This window comes from Rissa tridactyla, chromosome 2 (assembly GCF_028500815.1).
Source record: "Rissa tridactyla isolate bRisTri1 chromosome 2, bRisTri1.patW.cur.20221130, whole genome shotgun sequence".
Taxonomy (NCBI): domain Eukaryota; kingdom Metazoa; phylum Chordata; class Aves; order Charadriiformes; family Laridae; genus Rissa; species Rissa tridactyla.
In genome coordinates this window covers 110,192,484-110,210,592 of record NC_071467.1, presented here as the reverse complement: position 1 = coordinate 110,210,592, position 18,109 = coordinate 110,192,484, and the positions used below count along the sequence as shown (strand labels likewise).

The window sequence follows — 18,109 nt, the reverse complement described above, 5'->3', positions numbered from 1 at the left end:
GGCTCCTCCTATTTATCCCCTCATCATTCCCCGCAACTGGGGGGACAGACGAGAACACAACTTGCGCTCCCGATCCCTTGACCAGCCGTCCCAGGGTCTTGAAATCTTTCTTCATTGCCCTTGGACTTCTTTTTGTTACCCCATCGTTGCCTACCTGAAAGGGCAAAAGTGGGTAGTAGTCTGAGGGCCGTACCAGGGAAGGAAGCATCCTCTTCACGTCCTTGACCCGGGCCCCAGGGAGGCAGCAGACTTCCCTATGTACCGGGTCCGGCCTGCACATTGGCCCTCCTGCTCTCTTCAGCAGCGAGTCACCTATGACAAGGACCTGTCTTTTCTTCTTTACTGCAGAGGTTTTGATGCAGGGGGAGGTCTGACTAGACCTTGCTGACACCTCAAGGTAGGAGAACTATCGTGCTCGTCATCATCCAGGTTCCTCTGCAGAGCACTGTACCTGTTCCATAATAGCACCCGGGAAGATGGGGTAGTCGCCGGGCAGTCTCGAGTGCGGCGCCTGTTGCGCCATGCAGGAGCTTCCTGCCATTGCCCCCTGTCCTCCAGGTTACCACCTTCAGTTGAGGTGAGAGAGGACAGGGAGTTTTCTGTTGCGGGGGTTCTGTCTGCCTGGCGGGTTTCTGTCGTGGGATGCAGGATTCTACTCCAAGTATCTATCTCCCTCTCGCAATCCCTGATGCTCCTCAACCTACTTACCTCCTCCCTGAGCTCCACCACTAATCGGAGGAGATCCTCTACCTGGGCACATCTCTCACAGGCGTGCCCATCGCTGCCACCCAACACCAGCATAAGAGCAGGGCCCACCCTACAGCCTGGTGTCTGTGTGGCAGCACGTTCCCACAGGAGCTCCGGCTGAGAGGCCGCATCAGACCTGGTGGTTGTGGAGCTCATGGATGCCACGGTCTTCTTGCGAGTAGTTACCATCGCTACCTGGCCGGGTTGGCGGTCTTTCAGCGCTACCCTGCGCGAACTGCCGTGTGACTGGACTGGTGTGTCACGCCCTGTTTGGCCACCCCCTTCTCCAGCCCGGGAGGTACACCCTTGTCCTGGTGCTCCAGGATGGTTCTGCGGGTGACACCCAGGCAGCGCCCACTCGCCCCTGGCTTCCTCAGCGCCCAGCGAGGTCGCTGCGCTGCCGAAGGGCTTCTTTTATGAGGGGGGAGAGCGGTCCCACCCCCTGCTCGTTCACACCTGCCGCCGGGGGGTGGCGGCCCCGCCCTCGGCTCCTCAGCTGCCTCCGCCCCCCGGAAGTGCCGGGTACCGGCTCGGCCTGGCCGCTTTTCCGGGCTTGAAAAAGCCTCGAAAACGAGCCCCTAGCCGACCCTTTTTTGCCGCGATTCCCTTCCCCAGTGCGGACTTACTGGAGCTGCACTGAAGACCCAAAAACTTGGGCTAACAACCATGCGTACGACCGAGTACACTGACTGTACAATACTCATCTATTCCATGCAAGAAGTGAGTTATTTTCCATTTGATTTGTAAAAGGATTTTTTGAGGAGTTTTTGCATTCAACTTGCCAAGTCCTTTATAACCCTTAAATGTATTTCACAACAAGATTATGAGCTTCTACAAATTAAGCTGGTTTGTAAAAGCCAGAAAGCAAACAAGTCCTCAGAGAATGCCGGAAGGTAATATCAAGCTTCACTCCATTAAACTCATTACATAGTTTTACATTAAAACAAAACAAACCCGAACCTTAAAAATTGCAACAATGTAGACTGAAGAAAGGGAAACAAACCCCTCCCGGTGGATGTCTGTTGGCCAATTTCCAGCACAAAGGTACAGAAGCAAAACGTTTACCTCCAGACCATAGGGCATCTCAAACTGGTTTCTGAACAGGAAGAGCTCTCTCCTGAACCACAACTAAAGCCGAGTCCACGCAAGACCCGCTGAGCTCCACAGAGAGGTTACCCGAGGAGTACAAGAACAGCAGCGCCACAAGAGCGCTGGTACGTCCTCAGATGTTCTCCGGTCTGGCTTTGAAAAGGCCATCCATCTCTAGATGAGGCCAAGAGGAGAGCTGCAGAGCTTGGTTAGCCCAATTCAGCAGCACAGAAACTTGCGGGCTATTTACTGGGATTTCTGTAACCTTTTTTATGTTGCAGCAAACGTGTAGATATCCGGGCTTGATCAAAGGATGATCAGAAAAGCAGCCGTGAGGCCCAGTTTATCCAATCCTTCCTTTTTCGACACCCTTAAAATGGCTCCTCGAGGATGTCTGGCACATAAAAGAACACTTGTATAAGCAAGATGGACTCTAACATGAGTCCTATGATTGTTACATGCAAACAGTATGTGTTGCAAGATTTTAAAGAAGTTTCACAAAGCACAAGCTCAGGACTGCACTGCCAAAAAGATTTGTCTAGACTGGGTACGTAACAAATAGGGCACTTGTTTTCAGCATTGCTTTTACCTTCTGATTTGCACACTAGCAAAATGGTGCATGGAGCAAGTTTGGGGAGAAAGTATTTGCACCAAGTATTTTAAAAGCCAGGTCATTTATATATTTTTATTCAGAGTCATTTCCACAGGAGCCTTGAAAGAAGTTTATAACTTGGAACCAATGTAGCTGGCGATCCTGCTAGAGGATGGAAAAACCCCACTCTCATTAGACTGAGTCACTTGTTCATCTATCTTCTCGTTTCAGCTAATCATGGCTGTGTTACTTTTAGCTTATGACTCATTTTCAGCATGCTCTGATTTATCAGCCGTAACTTCAGTTGTCAGTCACAGTGTCAGAACACAGCTCCCGGGAGCCGTTTTGTAATGTCAGCGCGAGAAAGCCCACCACTGGAGATCTTCTGCACTCACTTAGCAGCCACTCACTTTCAGACCTTGAAACACATCTACTGTTTAAGTCTGAGTTGTCTAAAACTTCCCCACCCATCCACCCACAGCACCATCTGTACAGAAACATCAAGAAGAAAGCAATGAAGTTTTACCCTTTCATTGCCAGAATTAAGCCTGAGCACGGGCAAAGCCTGGAGAGTTTTTCCAAGCTGTTCCCCCTCACGACACGAAGATAAAAGAACAGATGTCCTCAGGGCACATTTCAAATATGCTGTGCTAAAAGCATAAGTATGCCTGCAGCGTGAGCTAAACAGAGCAGGAATAGAATATGCCATTGTAATAGCAAAGTGGCACTTAAGAGGCCTAGACAGGAAAGCGTGTTGGCAGCTTGAAGAGCAGTGGCCGCATGAGGCTTGACAACTGCAGGCTCTGCCTAAAGGATCAGAAGGGCTCATTCACATTTGGACAGCATCAGTGATGCAACACTAAAGGAACAATGGTGCCTAGCAATAACCGGCGCTCACACAGGCCTTTTTATCTTCAGGAACTTCACAATCTTGCAACCCCACCTCCATACTCCCCCCTCCTCACACGTTCTTTTACCATTTCTGTACAGACAGAACAAGCACAGCCAAACTATCCATATTCCAGATTTTAAGGCTGCAAGCTCCAGGGCACAGAACAGCCCCCCCACTACCTACCCCCTGCAATGATTAGAAGAGGTTGTTAGCATTAGACAACTGCTAACTAATAGTCAGTTGAACAGAAAAAGGTGAAAATAACTCATTTTAAGAAAACCTTAAAGAAACAAGAGGTAAGCAGAAAGAAAGAGCAGCCTTAGAAAATCCATTCCTTTTGCAAGACAAAGATCTCCACACACAAAATCCAATTATTTCTGAAGTCAACGGAAGTCATTCCAGACCGTAATGACCAAGGGTCCAGGGTTAAAAGAAACCAACTCACACAAATCCCTGTATCAGAGGATTTCTGCCAGTCCTCTGAGAATATCAGGACCTCCTCCTATCAATAAACCCAATTACATCATTTAAAAAACACACTTCATTCAAATTCTAGCTTTCTCACCAGTCCAGCCAGTATAGGCAGAGCAGTCATGTGGATCTGCCGTCTTCAGCCCTTCCTCCATTTGTTGCAGAAGGTCCTTGATTTTTGCCTGGATCCGTTTTGAGAACCGAGCACTGACCTGAAAACGGGAGACAAGAGAAAGGGAGCGAGTCAGAAAAGGAAAGAATCCAAGAATGCAAACTGTCTGCTCCGCTTACTCGTTTGAGAAAAAAACCCACAACAAAACAAAAACCAATCAAAGAAAAAATAACTAGGGAATACAGCAATCAGCAGTGTCAAGGTGCTTCATTTTAAGTGTGTCCCGCATAACGCGTTCTGATTACACATTAGAGTAAGTTACTAGTATCTACATTAGACAGAAATTATCTGGGGATGCTTTAAAGTCACATGAAGAGCAGCTATGGACACTGTGACAGTATGCAATTATATGCTGCCTCTTATCTCAGGCTTCTAATACAGTAAGCAGAGCTTCTCTGAGCTGAGTAAAAGGTAAATAGTAGCAAACAGAATACAACCACCTGCTGCCGCTCCACGGGCCAGTACTCCATCTAGGGTCCTGGTACCAAAACCACGTTATGGATGAACACAATACAGTGAACGTACAAGCCCCCTGTTATAGGTGCTTGCTCTCATCACAAGGTCCCTGCACGTTCTTTGTGACACTATGGAGCAGGAAATAGCTAAAGGAAAATAAATGCTCATATATGAGAAAACCAAGTCCAAGTCAGGCCATCATCTTTAAAGATGTGCTGAATCACATCAGCCATGATGTATTCACATCTCCTTCTTAAATCCAAGACTTTTTTTGCTGTCCCAGCTTGTGATTGCCACACTGAAGACAAGTCACATAAATGCCCTTCCTCCTGCTTTTTGCTCTTCCCTGTCCCTAAAACAGTATTAGGATTGACATGCTTTATCATGAGAGGAGGTTGTTAAATGCAGTGACGTATTGAAGAACAACTACCTAAAAGAGAGAACTAGACACAAAGAGGACGAGTTAAAGCAGCTTGGCAGCTTAAGCTCACTCATGAAGGTGAAGAAACAAATCTTTGATTTTACACATTGCTTGCTTTTACTTTTGACCAACAAAAGCTTACACAGATGCTATATATGAAATGTAACAGAGGACACTTTACTCTTGCCAACATTTCTCTCTCATTAAGTATACTGTATGGGAAGATACATTACCGATTACTCTCTTAAGCCTATGGAACATGGAAATAGTCAATTAACTATACTTTATTGCCCTATTAACTTCCATGGGAAAGAGTATTCATGAAGTCCCTTCACAAGATGATTCTACATTTGAGTGGGAGCATCAGGAATGACAATCAAAAATTATTTTTTTTTTATTAAACAGTATCACTTATTGATCAGCTTTTCCTATTAACACATTTATTAAAAACTATTTTATAAATTTAAATAGAGGTTAAGGGCTAGGCTTACTTATACCACAATTTATCTACTACAGAGCTAAAGAAGAAGAAACAAAAAACCTCTTTCCTTCCTGGGCTATAGGAAAAGCTTTTTCATTATCAGATAATTGCATCACCCTGACAAAATAGTGATGTACATAAACCTTGTGCCACCCAAAAATATTTCCTGAATGTGTTTTCCATCATTTTCAGAAAGCACACATCACTGGCCACCCACATCTTAGTTATCCAGGAGCAGTCAGATGAGAAACTCTCTAGGAACAGGAGTAACGGTTTTAAACGGAAAGAGAGTAGATTTAGGTTAGCTATTAGGAAGAAATTATTTACTGTGAGGGTGGCGAGACACTGGAACAGGTTGCCCAGAGAAGCTGTGGCTGCCCCATCCCTGGAAGTGTTCAAGGGCAGGTTGGATGGGGCCTTGAGTAACCTGGTCTAGTGGAAGGTGTCCCTGCCCATGGCAGGGGAGTTGAAACTGGATGGTCCCTTCCAACCCAAACCATTCTATGATTCTGTGAACATGGAAGCCAACAGAGCTTCCCCACCTCGCAAACCAAGAGCCACAACACAGTGGTCATCAGAAAAATGGCATTATGCAATTTGGCTACTTGTCAGCTTACACTGAGAATAAGCTACTGTTTTCTAAACAGTGCTTGATCTCCTTCCACCTCTTGCTTCCCAAATAACATCTGGAACAAATCAGATCAGTGAAGGCTTAGTTTGATGTTAAACACATCTACATTTATGTTTTTTTTTTTATTGGAGAAGGAGAAATTAGTTCATTAGGAAGGTTCGTTCTCATTTGATTACAAGACATCTCAAAAGGGATTCAGCTAAGTGACTGGTCCTGGATGCCACCATGCAACTGATTACTCAAAATACACCACACTTTGTACTCTTGTTCATAGCGAAAATTCAAATACATATCAGTGAATTCAAACATCCATTCAACACATTCAGAAATCAGAAAGGTAATAGGAATTAACACAAGTCCTCTGACACACCAGAATTATCCAGGGTCAACAGTTCAAATCTATTTTATGATGGTAGGATAAGGAGGGAGAAGGAAATTGTGGCATTTTATCTCATGTCGCATGTGTACCACTCTGGGAAGGAGGTAGAGCCCTCTTAACCTTCTCCAGTAACTCTAGAAATAGCAACCAAACACAGCAAGCACCTGATGTCTATTACTCTTTGGCCTTAATATAGCGTTAAGCACCTTTTTGTTAAGAAACTGCACCATGCACACACAACACCCCCCCACACCCTTTTGACTAGTTCAGTGAAGTCTCAACACACAGCAAAACCTTTCCGAAGGGCAGGGCTTCTCTCTTTCAAAAGACAACTATGCCAAGGCTAAGGCATATGGTGAAACAGCATGAGGATACCCACGCGGATGCATCCAGGCATAGAGCTCAGCTTATCTGACAAGAGTGAACTAAGGTTTCAGCCTCCTGGTTTATTTAGCTACTGCACACCACAAGCAGGCTGGTTATCTTTTTGTTCTGACAATACCTCTGCCGTTACCAAATCCAGACATTTTTTTATCAAACACCAAATCAAATTACTTTAGAGGCAGGAGGGGAGTACTAGGACATCAGGACACTTAGCTTCTGCTTTGAAACCTCGGTCCCATACAAATAATTTAGCTAAAGTTGGCATATCCCTCTCTCTAAGATGGGAATTGTAACTTACCTATCTTGATTCAGTGCTTGTAAAAGCATATACAAAAGGATTTTAAAATTATTATTAAAATTATTTGTCAGCCCAAACAAAGCTACTCCCAAGCTTATGCCAGTGTGAATAGGTTATGAGTGGCAACAAAGTTTTCCTCAGCTACCTATTCCTCCACCACTGCCTATTTTTTTTCCATTTGCTCTGAAGCTTTCACAACCGAGCACTATTCATTTGATAAGATTCCACTATAAGCTTATAACAGATGCTTACATGCACAAGAATAACTTAATTACATAAAGAAATGAATGTTGAAAGGTGGCTTTAGAAGATTTATAAACCTCCTTCAAGGAATCTTATGGCAGCATTACAGCTGAGCATAAAGCACGTTAATTCCTGTTGAGCACAATTGATTTTCACGAGAAGTGTATTCATTTCATGAGGATGATTCCAGCTGGCATTCAGCCTTTTTTGCAGGTGACTCTTTTTATTCCTGAAGGGACAAAGAAAAACCAGGAAGCCTGACCTCTGACCACGAAACAATGGGCCAACACATCTGTATGGTGTAGTCAACAACTCGAGTGCTCCTGAAAACAACATATTGTAAGAATTCCTGGTTCTGCATTCAGAGATCTCTGCCAGAAGTTCAAGCTCAGGGACACCCAAAGAAAAAACTGAGCCTCACCAACTGCCAAGAAGACCCTCAGAGATGGGGTGGCTGTAGATCAACATGCCTGCTATGGACAAGGACAGCAGAATAACCACAGGCTGTGATCCAACAATCCTGACATGTAACCTCTGATGTCTGGACCAGAGGATCCATCTGTTGTCACATTGACCTACTTCATCTCACTAAGACATTTACAAAGACAATATTTTGCATTTTGCATATTTTAATTCATGTTTAAAGACAAGAAAGTTCCTCTTAACATTTCGCCAAGAAACTGTCTGTTTAAATTGAGACTGTTGTAAACTCTTTCACCCACAAAAGCTTGAAAGCCTTGGATAACTCAAGACAACCCCATCCCTCGTAAACAAAATCCAGTTTACAAGAGAAAACACCCTGCAAAGACAAATGTTCGGTTTGTCACGTGGATTGTTACTTGCAGTCAGAATGTCTAGTGGGAGGTGTCCCTGCCCACGGCAGGGGGCTTGGAACTCGATGATCTTTAAGGTCCCTTCCAACCCAAACCATTCTATGATTCTATGATGATATGCAGTATCACATTTACTCCCGGTTCACAACAGACTGAGTGATGACAGGAGCTGAAGAGTATCTACCTAAAAAAGGCTCTCCCCAGGAATCCGACTGCTGCATTACTCCTCTGCAGCTGCAGGAAGAACAAACACTGTCATCCCAACCACTGCTCAACTTTTACATTGGCAAAACACAAAAAATGAGAGGTCCTTCCCCATTACAACCAACAGAACCCTGCACTATATTGATTATAGTAACAAGAAAGGCTCGTTAACAGCATGAAACAAAAGTAGTGCAGAAAAATACAAATACGTTGGTTTTGCAAATTAATTGTTTTGTGATTTTTTGGATTCATGTAACTTTTTCCACTGCAGCGAGGCAGTATGCAATGCTACACCCCAATCCAAAGCCAACAAAAAATCTAAGGAAGTGACTATGTAACATCATTCACTTTTGGCACTAATGACATGGTGTCAAAATTATGCTGTCCTTGTCAGCAATACCTGTTTCCCCTATCCGTTTTATTTCATTTGTAAGGTTCCTAAAAAGAACTTAAATAATCTTCTTTTGTAAACCCAGCACTAAAACTACACACACACATTAAAACTACACCGTGATGCAAATATAAATCTCCTAAAAGAAACACACATTTCACTTGCAGCTGATATTACCGCAACATACCAGTTCTTACTGACCTACTTCTCCATTACAGCCATATCCAGCTTTACAGACATGGCTTTAAAACAAACCAGCACCAAGAGCAGATGAGGCAATAAGCAGCTGCTATATATGTGTTTTATATCATGATTTCTGGTAGGTAAGAGAAGTCTGTACCTTAAAGTCTTGCATGCGCATTTGGACTAGATATCACACTGCTTACGTAAGTCTGACAACGCAACTGTGAGACCTCATGGCACTATTTTTGTGGTTAGAAGTAATACTCTGGTTTGACAGACACAGAATGAGTTACGTCATTTGCCTTTGTCAAAGACATTTAGATACTGAAGTGTTTTTCAAAAACACCCCTCAGCATTTATTTGCACTGTGACGCATCTATGCCAAATAACTTGTGCAGACCCACAGCAGGACAACGGAGACCTGATCTCAGCTTCTTCACAAGTTGCCAACGTATCAGCCTTTCCTGCTGCCACCAGCTCCAAAAACAACCATCTCGTTATTAACCCTATTTTACTTTATCAGCTTTTGGGGGACTGATGCTATGTGCAAAACTATACTGGAGAAGGAAGCAATTGATTCTGCAGAAGCAGCAAGGTGGTGGCACAGTGCTACCTATCAAACAAGCAAAACACACTTTAATTTCATCTCATCTCAGTTGGAATCAGGTTAAGAGACACTTCAGAGAAAAGTGACTTTATTGTTGGTGATGCGTAGAACATGAGACATAACACGATGCTGGGTTTTCTTTCAGCCAGAGTGCATTTCACAGAAAAGAAAATACAGCTTAAGTTGGCACTGAAGCAAGGACTCACTCAAAAACCAAACTTCTATAGAAGACTGCATGAGGAACATGACAGACACTGGTAAGGGAGAACGGTGTGGGGGACGACTCACAGCTCTACTGAAACGAGAAATCCTGGCCATACTGAAATCATTGGGAACTTTGCCACTGACTGTAAGGGAGCCAGGTTTCACACCCACGCACTGTGGCACGGGTTTATTGAAGCAGAATGAGGTCTCACACTCACCTCCACAGAGCTCCTGCAAGAGCAGACCAAAAGGAATGGCAGTAGGATCTCACGTGCGGTGACCTGGGAAGCGACCTGCCTTTTTGTACAAAAACCCACAAGTTTTACTTTGTTTTTACCTAAATCAAAAGACTCTTACAGCTCCAAGAACAGGTTTGTTTTTTTTCTTCTCTGAAAATACCAGATACTAAGAAACCTCATCACCCAGCCTCTGAAACAGTTTAACACAGCTCTCTGCTACTACTGAGTTAGGTCCTTCCAGAAACCAACACCAGTTCTGCAAAATCACATGCTTAATAAGTGATTTGAAACACTGCTGCCTGTAGAACACATTGCTCTACAGTGATCTGTTTTTCAGTGATCTGGCACCTAGTGCCATACATGTGACGGTGGGGAAAAAAAGGAAAAAAAAAAAAAGAAGAAAAAAGAAAAAGAAGGGAAAAAAAGGGAGAAGGGAGGGAAAGGAGGAGAGAGAAATCAATAGCTGTAGGCAAACTACTACACTGTTAGAAATGCCAGTTTAGGAATAGGCTTTAAATGCAGACATCACCCTACCTCAGAAGAGATGAGGGCGTGAAAAACAGCATCAAAAGGCAATTCATTCAAGTAACAGAAAGAATTGTTTAAAGCATGTAAGAAATAATGAGACTGTGCCTCTAATGCATTTGTGTGTAAAAGGAACTATTTGTCTCATTGATGATTAGGCTGCAAAAACCCCAAAGCCTCAAGATTTAGATCATCATAAAGAATCATCAAAAAGCTTAATCTGATAACAAAAATAAACACAACAAAAATAAACACAACAGACACTGAAGAACATTTCCCAAACTGATCCTATGTTTGGGAAATGGGAGGCTGGTAAGGCAAAAGAGCAATACTGAAAATCACCGGTCATCCCAGTAGCCTAACACCAGCATGCTATTTTTGAAAACTAAGAAAATCAAAGTCTGTTTTGAGTAGGATTTAAATTCACCCACTACACAAAGGTCTCCGCCCTAGCTGGGACACCTTAAGGTTGTAAGAAAAAAGCTAAAGCCTCGACCAATACTGTCAAAATTATTTTGATGCACAGAGAGCAGGTATATTCCACATATCGAACCTGACAGCATTATCAGTGTTGTGCAGTTAGACCCCAAATATCATTTATTTCCACCAGAAAACGAGTATGTGTTATTGCACTTTCCCATGCAACTAGGCAGAGTAACAACTCATTAACACACAGGTCTGCAAGATGAAACTAGAAAGTGGCGGAGTGGATGGACATGAGAAAATTTAATCAGAATTTGGGTTTTCATTATAAAAAGTATCTTCATTCAGAACTGGATGACTAAAGCCAAACAGGATTAACAGGAGAGGCTTTTGATATAAAAGCATCAGAAAAGCACTAAGTGATGCTGACGTGCAGTGTAGGAAAGAAGCAGCAGCTTTTTCTCTTAGACTGTATACACTGACTGCCACGAGTTAGTAATACACGGTGAAGTTCAGTAAAATGATTCTCAGTTTTGACCAAGACTCACGAAAAGCAAAACAAACTTTTCTTCAACAGAAACATGATTTGCAGTACACAGAATCCCCTCTCTGCTAAATAGAACAAATCTGAAATGGGGTGCCACGAAATGGCCAAAAAAGTGGCAATCTCAAGAAATGCAGCTACCCATCCCACAGCTCCAGCAAAAAAAAAAGTGGGAAGATGATACATTTACTGGCTCTAGAGGTTCAGTTTTGTCTCCAGTACAATGAGTGATATGATTCCCGTTAGTGTAAGTGGTTGCACATCAGTCCCAGAGGAGAGAGCTTGCTGCTCTCAGCGAGACAACTAAAATGCCCAGTGAGACAATCCAATAAGTATAAAAAAATGCCCCAAGGAAGGGAAGGAAAAATGAGGCAATGATTAAGAACTTTAGATATTATTATTTTTTCTGCATATTTTAAAAGAGGAAGGAGACTGAAAAGCAACATAAAGGAATTATCAGAACTAACAGGAGACTGAGAAAGCAACAGGAAACTAAACATCACTATATCACCCAAAAGATAATCTAAGTAAATATTCTATATCCCCATTGCATGATAATCTTTGCCAATAGCATCATTAGCTTTTTAACAGGTTCCCTACAAGGTGTCCCCTGCAAAGCCTAATTAAGTACATTGTATACATTTGTCAGAACACACAACCTTCTACTAATATTCTTAAAACATCATAGCAAGTCAGAAAAAAATTACCAAGAAAGAACTGGCCCAAAAAAGAAGTCACTGTTTGGGCATCCTAGTGACCTATCATATAGTTCAAATCCAATTTCAGTGCTGGGGTTGGGATGTGATAATGTCTTGATGCCAGGGTTGCTCTTCTTGCAAGCACGCAAAATCCACATCAGGTTGCCTAGGCACGGGATTGCTTACACCTTCCCCTGGATGAGCAGGTAAAATCAGCCTGCCTTTGGTTCACAAGTCACTGGCGTGAAGGTGGCTCCCAAATCTCACCCGACTATGCTGTGGATGCAGCCACAGAGCTGTGGGGGTTCCAAGGATGGTGGGCAATCTGAGGTTGATACTGGTGGGTCACCCACGGAGCCAGGTCCTTGAGCAAGCCATCACCACCCCTTACAAGCAAGCTCTCCTCACCTTTTTTTTCCCAGGAAATACATTACAGCCTTGTAGCTCTCTATCACACGAAGGTTTTGATAAACAGTTTCTGAGCCAGGACAACTGGCTGCCCCTGCTTTATCCAAGCCTGCTCAGACCTTCGCATTCTCAGTCCCCCACCCACAGGTAATGGGCAACACAATGCCAATGAGTCTTGACATTAATTGCAGCTATAAGTTGCCTCTGCTCCAGTCCAGGTGGGAAAGCAAAGCACAATACTGCTCAGATGAGTTACTCTTCAGTCACCAACCTGTACAGGCCCATAGCCTGACACTGCCACATTTAAGAACAGGTGAGTTTATAACCAGAGTTGCCTACAATGCAGGGGAAACTGTCAGAAGAACATCTGCTTTTCAAATATCAACACTTTCCCCAGTAGACAAAATTAAATGAAACCTAACAGACAAACTGATTTTCCCATGAACTAGGGAATATGCTTTGTTCTGAGTCTATAGCTGTCTATTCATTTCTCTGCCTCCCTGACCATTTACGTTTCCATTTTGAAAACTTTTGGACCACTTTCAGATAACATCTACAGGTACTTCTTCAGGCTAAGGTAGCACTATGGGATCCACATCAAAAGGAAAAAGGCTACAGGATATATATTTAATTGAAAGATTCATCATTTTTTAAACAAAGACTTAGATTTAAAATTATGTTTCTTATTAATCTGGAATTAATGCTGCCTGAGCAATTATTACCTTCAGCTTTCTCAGAAAAATTACAGAGGCAATTCAAGTTCACAATAGTTTCATGGTGAAGAAATCTAGTTAAGAAAAAGTGGATTTCAACTACATGAGCAGAGCCTACCTATACAACTGCAGTGTTTACTGTCACTATTTTTAAGGCACAGCAGCAGCCCCAAAGTTTGTTTTCTCTTCTCCTGCTCCCATACCTTCTGGCTTCCTGAACTGTAACTTATGCATACAAGCACACACTTCCATACGCAGCACTTCGCCCCAATTGTCTCACATTTCAGGCAATGACTTGAAGAGCTTCTTGTCCTTTTATCAGCCGGATGAATTTTAGATGGCAATCGTGGCAGCTTATGAAATCAAATGGAGGGATTAATAATGCATTGCCTTCCATGACAACAGCAGGGCCCCGCACACCTCTAGCTGTCATTACGTGAGTCACTCAGTGCTCCCCACTCCACACAGCAGCAGACGGGAGGAAGAATTTATGCGGGGCACTGAGGGCTTCTGAAAGCTTCTCTCATTTTTAGGAAACTTGTGTATTGTGGACAGCGGTTTACAGAACAGACTGCCTAACCTGCGTAAATTCCTTTGGTCTTCACTGGGGCTTTAGTCAGGCAAAGACATTTCTCTGATGGGACTGGAGCCTATTAAATGTGAAAAAAAAAAAACACAGAGAAAAACCCACAAACAAGAACAACAGCACCCCAAAATACTCATCAGGAAGGCTCATGAAGATAAGGATAGCACTAGGACTGACAATATGCAAATGCTGCAAAGAATATAAATACACATAAATATACTTATAGCTATGTTCTAGTCCAGAAATATGTAGGACAATTCCTCAGATTTTGCAGATGCAGAAACAAAAGAAAATGCACACTCGCACCTGCCTTCTCCTATGAAATGCACAGAGCTGAAAAGATTCAAAGACTACTGAAAGTTCCTGTAGTTACAGCACCTTCCGTACTGCATTAAAGTGATTTTTTTTTCCAGAGAGCTTCATACTTTTGAACATAACAAAGCCCAGATAGCACCTATTATCAAATACACAGCTACACAGGTGCTCAAAGATATTTTCTGAACAAAGCTGCACAAATAGCTGCCAACTGCCACCCAGCAACAAGGAATGTCACCTACCAGTGATGCTGTGAAAAAACATTTGCACCCACTGTAAAATAGCATACTCATCTACAGCAGACATTCCTAATGTGAATACAGGGCTAGAAATTCTCAACTAACTCATTTCAGCTCTGCCACAGAAGAACGTCTCCGAATTTGTATTCAGTCAAGGATTAAATCTGAAGTAAATTAAAGGTGAACTGTTCTGCAATATGGCTAGTATTCTTTTTAAAAAAAAAAAAAGGAAAAAAAGGTTCACCTTCCTCTGATATCAGTTCTCACTTTGGAAAGCTGCAGTGAACCTAGATCAGCAGTAAATGGCTTAGTTTCTCTCTAAAAAAACAGACATGAAGTGTGGGATCTAAAGCAGGTACAAAAGGATGACTGGCCTACAGAAGGCCTTAGACAAAAGTTCGTGGTATGTTTTTTTACTAACTTAACCACAATATATAGCTATAGCTGTTCTGCCATCTCTGCCTTCATAATTCAACTCATCATACTTAGATGTTTTTTTACATACTGAGCCAGATACGAAAGAACAAAGAAATCACCGTTCTCTTTCACACAAAAAAATTACCTTTACCAGCACTGAGCATACTCACATGGATTTTTGCAAAAACAAAGCAGATTTCACTTCCAAACCTACCCTTGCTTTTTAACACTTTTCACATGCCAACTTCTCCTTTTGACAGTTGCAATTAGCTGTCGCAGTAAGACACCAATCCCCCAAAGTATTCTCTTCTGTGAGCTCTGCCTAGCCATGCACAACTTCATAAACCTCAGCTGCAAAAACTAGTGAGACCTTTCATTGCCTCGGACTGATGGTGAGCTGATGCTGTCCTGCTCATTCTTACGATGGTCAGGAAGAATGCTGCTCCTGCTGCTGGGCATCACCATCCTTGTCCCACCCTATCAGTAAATCAAAGTAATCCCTGATCATCACAAGCAGGAAAATACAGAGCTGAGATTAAAGGCTCTCCTTTATCCACCGTGGAGTGAGTTAGGAAAGTTAGCTTCCCACCCACCGCATTCGTGCTTCTTGCAATGTCACCGCGCAGTGCTTTTCATCCAAAAGATGACGAAGCAGCACAGTATTGAAAAATGAGGCTGCTCAGGGGCTAAAATGACAGAAGCTCCACATTCTGGCACTCATTCTGCAGATTAAGCCCGCCTGCCTGGTAACAGGCCTGAGCAGCTTCTGTGCTTAAAGCCTAAAATGCACATAGCTGCCCAACCAGCAGCATGGTGTGGAGGAGATAAGCGAAGCAGGAAGGACTGTGAACATGGTGTGACGACCAAGCCTACCAGACAGACCTTCTGCTGGCCCAAACCGACTGACAGCTGCCTATCATGATGCACCTGAATCCATAGACGTAGGGATGTCAGTAAACACACGCCTCCGACAGTCCAGTATCACCTAAAGCCTAAGCGTTGCTGTCACCTGAGCAGAAACTCGTCTTTTCTAGATGGGCGCTCATCTTTTCCCTTCCCTGTCTGCTTTCTTTGGTGAAAGCCATCCAACTTGTACGGGGCGGGACAGAACCGCAGCGCTGCCTCCAGGCCCTCCCATTCAGGGGGGAAATAAACAGCTTATGGCGGGCACTTCCACCGACTCCGAGCCGTGGGGCCGGGCTGAGCTGAGCTGAGCTCCGGCGCCTTCCCTCAGCTCGGCCCGCCCGCCCGCCTCCCGCCTCTCCCCTCGGCAGCCCTCCAGGCCGCTGCCTCCGCCACGCCGCCCGCGGGGAATCGGCCCGGCGGCCCGCCCCGAGCCCGGCCGGCGGGCAGGGGCGGCGCGGCTCTCCGCAGCGGCTCCGACAGGCCGCGGGCCCGCCCCGTCGCTCCCGGGGCCCCGCCGGAGGCCCGGGACTCACCTTCCCATCGGCGCCGAAGGGGAGGGGCTCCTCCTCCGCCGGCAGCGGCGACTTGTCCCGCAGGGTGTCCGCCACGCTGGGGGCGGCGGCGGCGGCTCCGGCTGCCTGGGGCTGGTAGTCGGGGTAGGGGTTGGGAAAAGCCCGCTCCTCCATCTCCGCCTCGCCGCCCAGCTGCAGCTTCAGCCTCTTGGACATGCTCTCTCCCATCTCAGCCGGCCCCCGGCCCGCCTCCCCGCACGGCGAGCCGGCGGGGACACACTCCGCCCCGCGGAGCGGCGGATTGGCAGCAAGGCGAGCGCCGCGGCCGGCAGCCGCCCTCCGCTACAGCCGCCGCCCGGCGGGCGTGGAGGCGGGGGACCCGCGGCGGCCCCGCGGCGCTGGGGCTGGGTCAGGGAGGGCGGCGAGGCGCGGCCCGCCGGCCCCGCGCTGAGGGGGCTGCGGTGGCAGTGCCCGCGGCCGCTGGCCCATCGGGGCCGCCTCAGGGAAGAGGCGCCGCCGGCCCCGTCCCCGAAGCCCAACTCGGGAAAGCGAAAGGGGAGCTGCCACCCCGCGGGCTCTTGCCTGGCGTCCCCGTCAGACGGCGAAGGGGAGCGGCGAGCGCGGCAGCGGCGAGCGCGGCAGCGGCATCACAGCCGCAGGGGCAGAGCGCGACCGGGGCCGCGGCCGGGCGCGGGCTGCAGGCTGGGTGGCACGGCTGCAAAAACCCCCCGAGCTCCTCATCGCCCCCCGCCGGGGCCTCAGTCCCTCGGGCTGCTGCTGTTGCCGGCGGCCGCACGCCGGGCGGCGGAGCGGGGCTCCCGCCGGCTCCTCCCGTCCGTCCCCCCGTGGCGGGGACAAGCCGCTGCCCGGCGCATCTCAGAGGAGCGGCAGCAGCAGCAGGAGGGGGAAGGATAGCCCCAGGAGCAGGCCGTACGCCACCAGCTCCTTCCCCCGGCTCATCCGCAGCCTCCGCCGGGTCGCGCTCATCCGCCGGCAGCTCCCGCGCCCGGCGCGCCGACCCTCGGCCAGCCCCGGCGGGAGGGAAGGAGGGAGGGAGGGAGGGAGGGAGGCGGTGGCCGCAGCCCCAGCGCCCGCCCTGAGGGGAGGGAGGCGGCCCCTCGGCTGCCGCCCGGCGGGGAGGGGGGAGGTGGCGGCGGCCGCCCCTCCGCCGGCGAGGGGAAGCAGTTCCCCGGGGAGAAGCGGAGGTAGGGGGGAGGCTTCCTCCCCTCGTCCCGCTGCCGGGTTGCCATGTCGGCCCGGCGGCTTAGCGCGGGCGCGCCGGCTGCTCGCACCGCTCTGCCTGCGGCGAGCCCGCTCCCCCAAGTTAAACGTGTTAAAAAAAGGCAAAAAACACCGAAAATCCCCCCCTTCCCAGCACTGGAGGGGGGGCGCGGGCGGGCGGGGAGGTACCCCGCGATCGGCCGGGCGTGAGGGGGGATTGCACCCCGCCGCGGGAGGAGCAGCCGCCCCATCCCGTGGGGATCGAGGGACTGAGTTTGGGATCCAGTCCTTGGGGAGGGGGGCTGAATGCCAGCGGACCATGCCAACATAAATTTAACCCCCATGTAAATCTAGGAGAAGAGCCGCAGGTGAAGGGGCACTGTGCAGTAACCAAGGGTAAATATTCTCCGTTCACAAGTAGATGGCAGATGCTGCCGTTATTTGTCGTAGCCTTCCGGAATTCGTAAGGCATACTGGAACAGGCTTGTGTAGAAACAGGTTTGCAACAAGCCTGCAATCCAGCCAAACAGCGCACAGCATTGTGTAAAAATACAGACACGGGAGACCTCATTATCCCATCAAATATTTACTCCCAGCTATGCCATCGCTTTTTGCTAGTAATTGTAGGTCAGCCAGACTGTAAACTATTAATTCAAGATCAGGACACTGTGCAGACTTATTGATC

At 46.7% G+C, this 18,109-nt stretch overlaps 1 protein-coding gene across 1 annotated transcript in view; it reads right to left on the bottom strand.

Moving 5' to 3' along the window:
• LANCL2 (LanC like glutathione S-transferase 2) overlaps nucleotides 1–17,223 on the bottom strand; it is a 39,487-nt gene extending 22,264 nt beyond the window's left edge. Inside the window, exons 1-2 of the mRNA XM_054192820.1 lie at nucleotides 16,225–17,223; nucleotides 3,886–4,003 (exon numbers count right to left, since the gene is read on the bottom strand). Coding sequence (XP_054048795.1) covers nucleotides 3,886–4,003; nucleotides 16,225–16,431 — 325 coding nt within the window. The 5' untranslated portion in view covers nucleotides 16,432–17,223. The remainder of the gene's footprint in view (nucleotides 1–3,885; nucleotides 4,004–16,224) is intronic.
• Nucleotides 17,224–18,109: the final 886 nt, after the last annotated feature.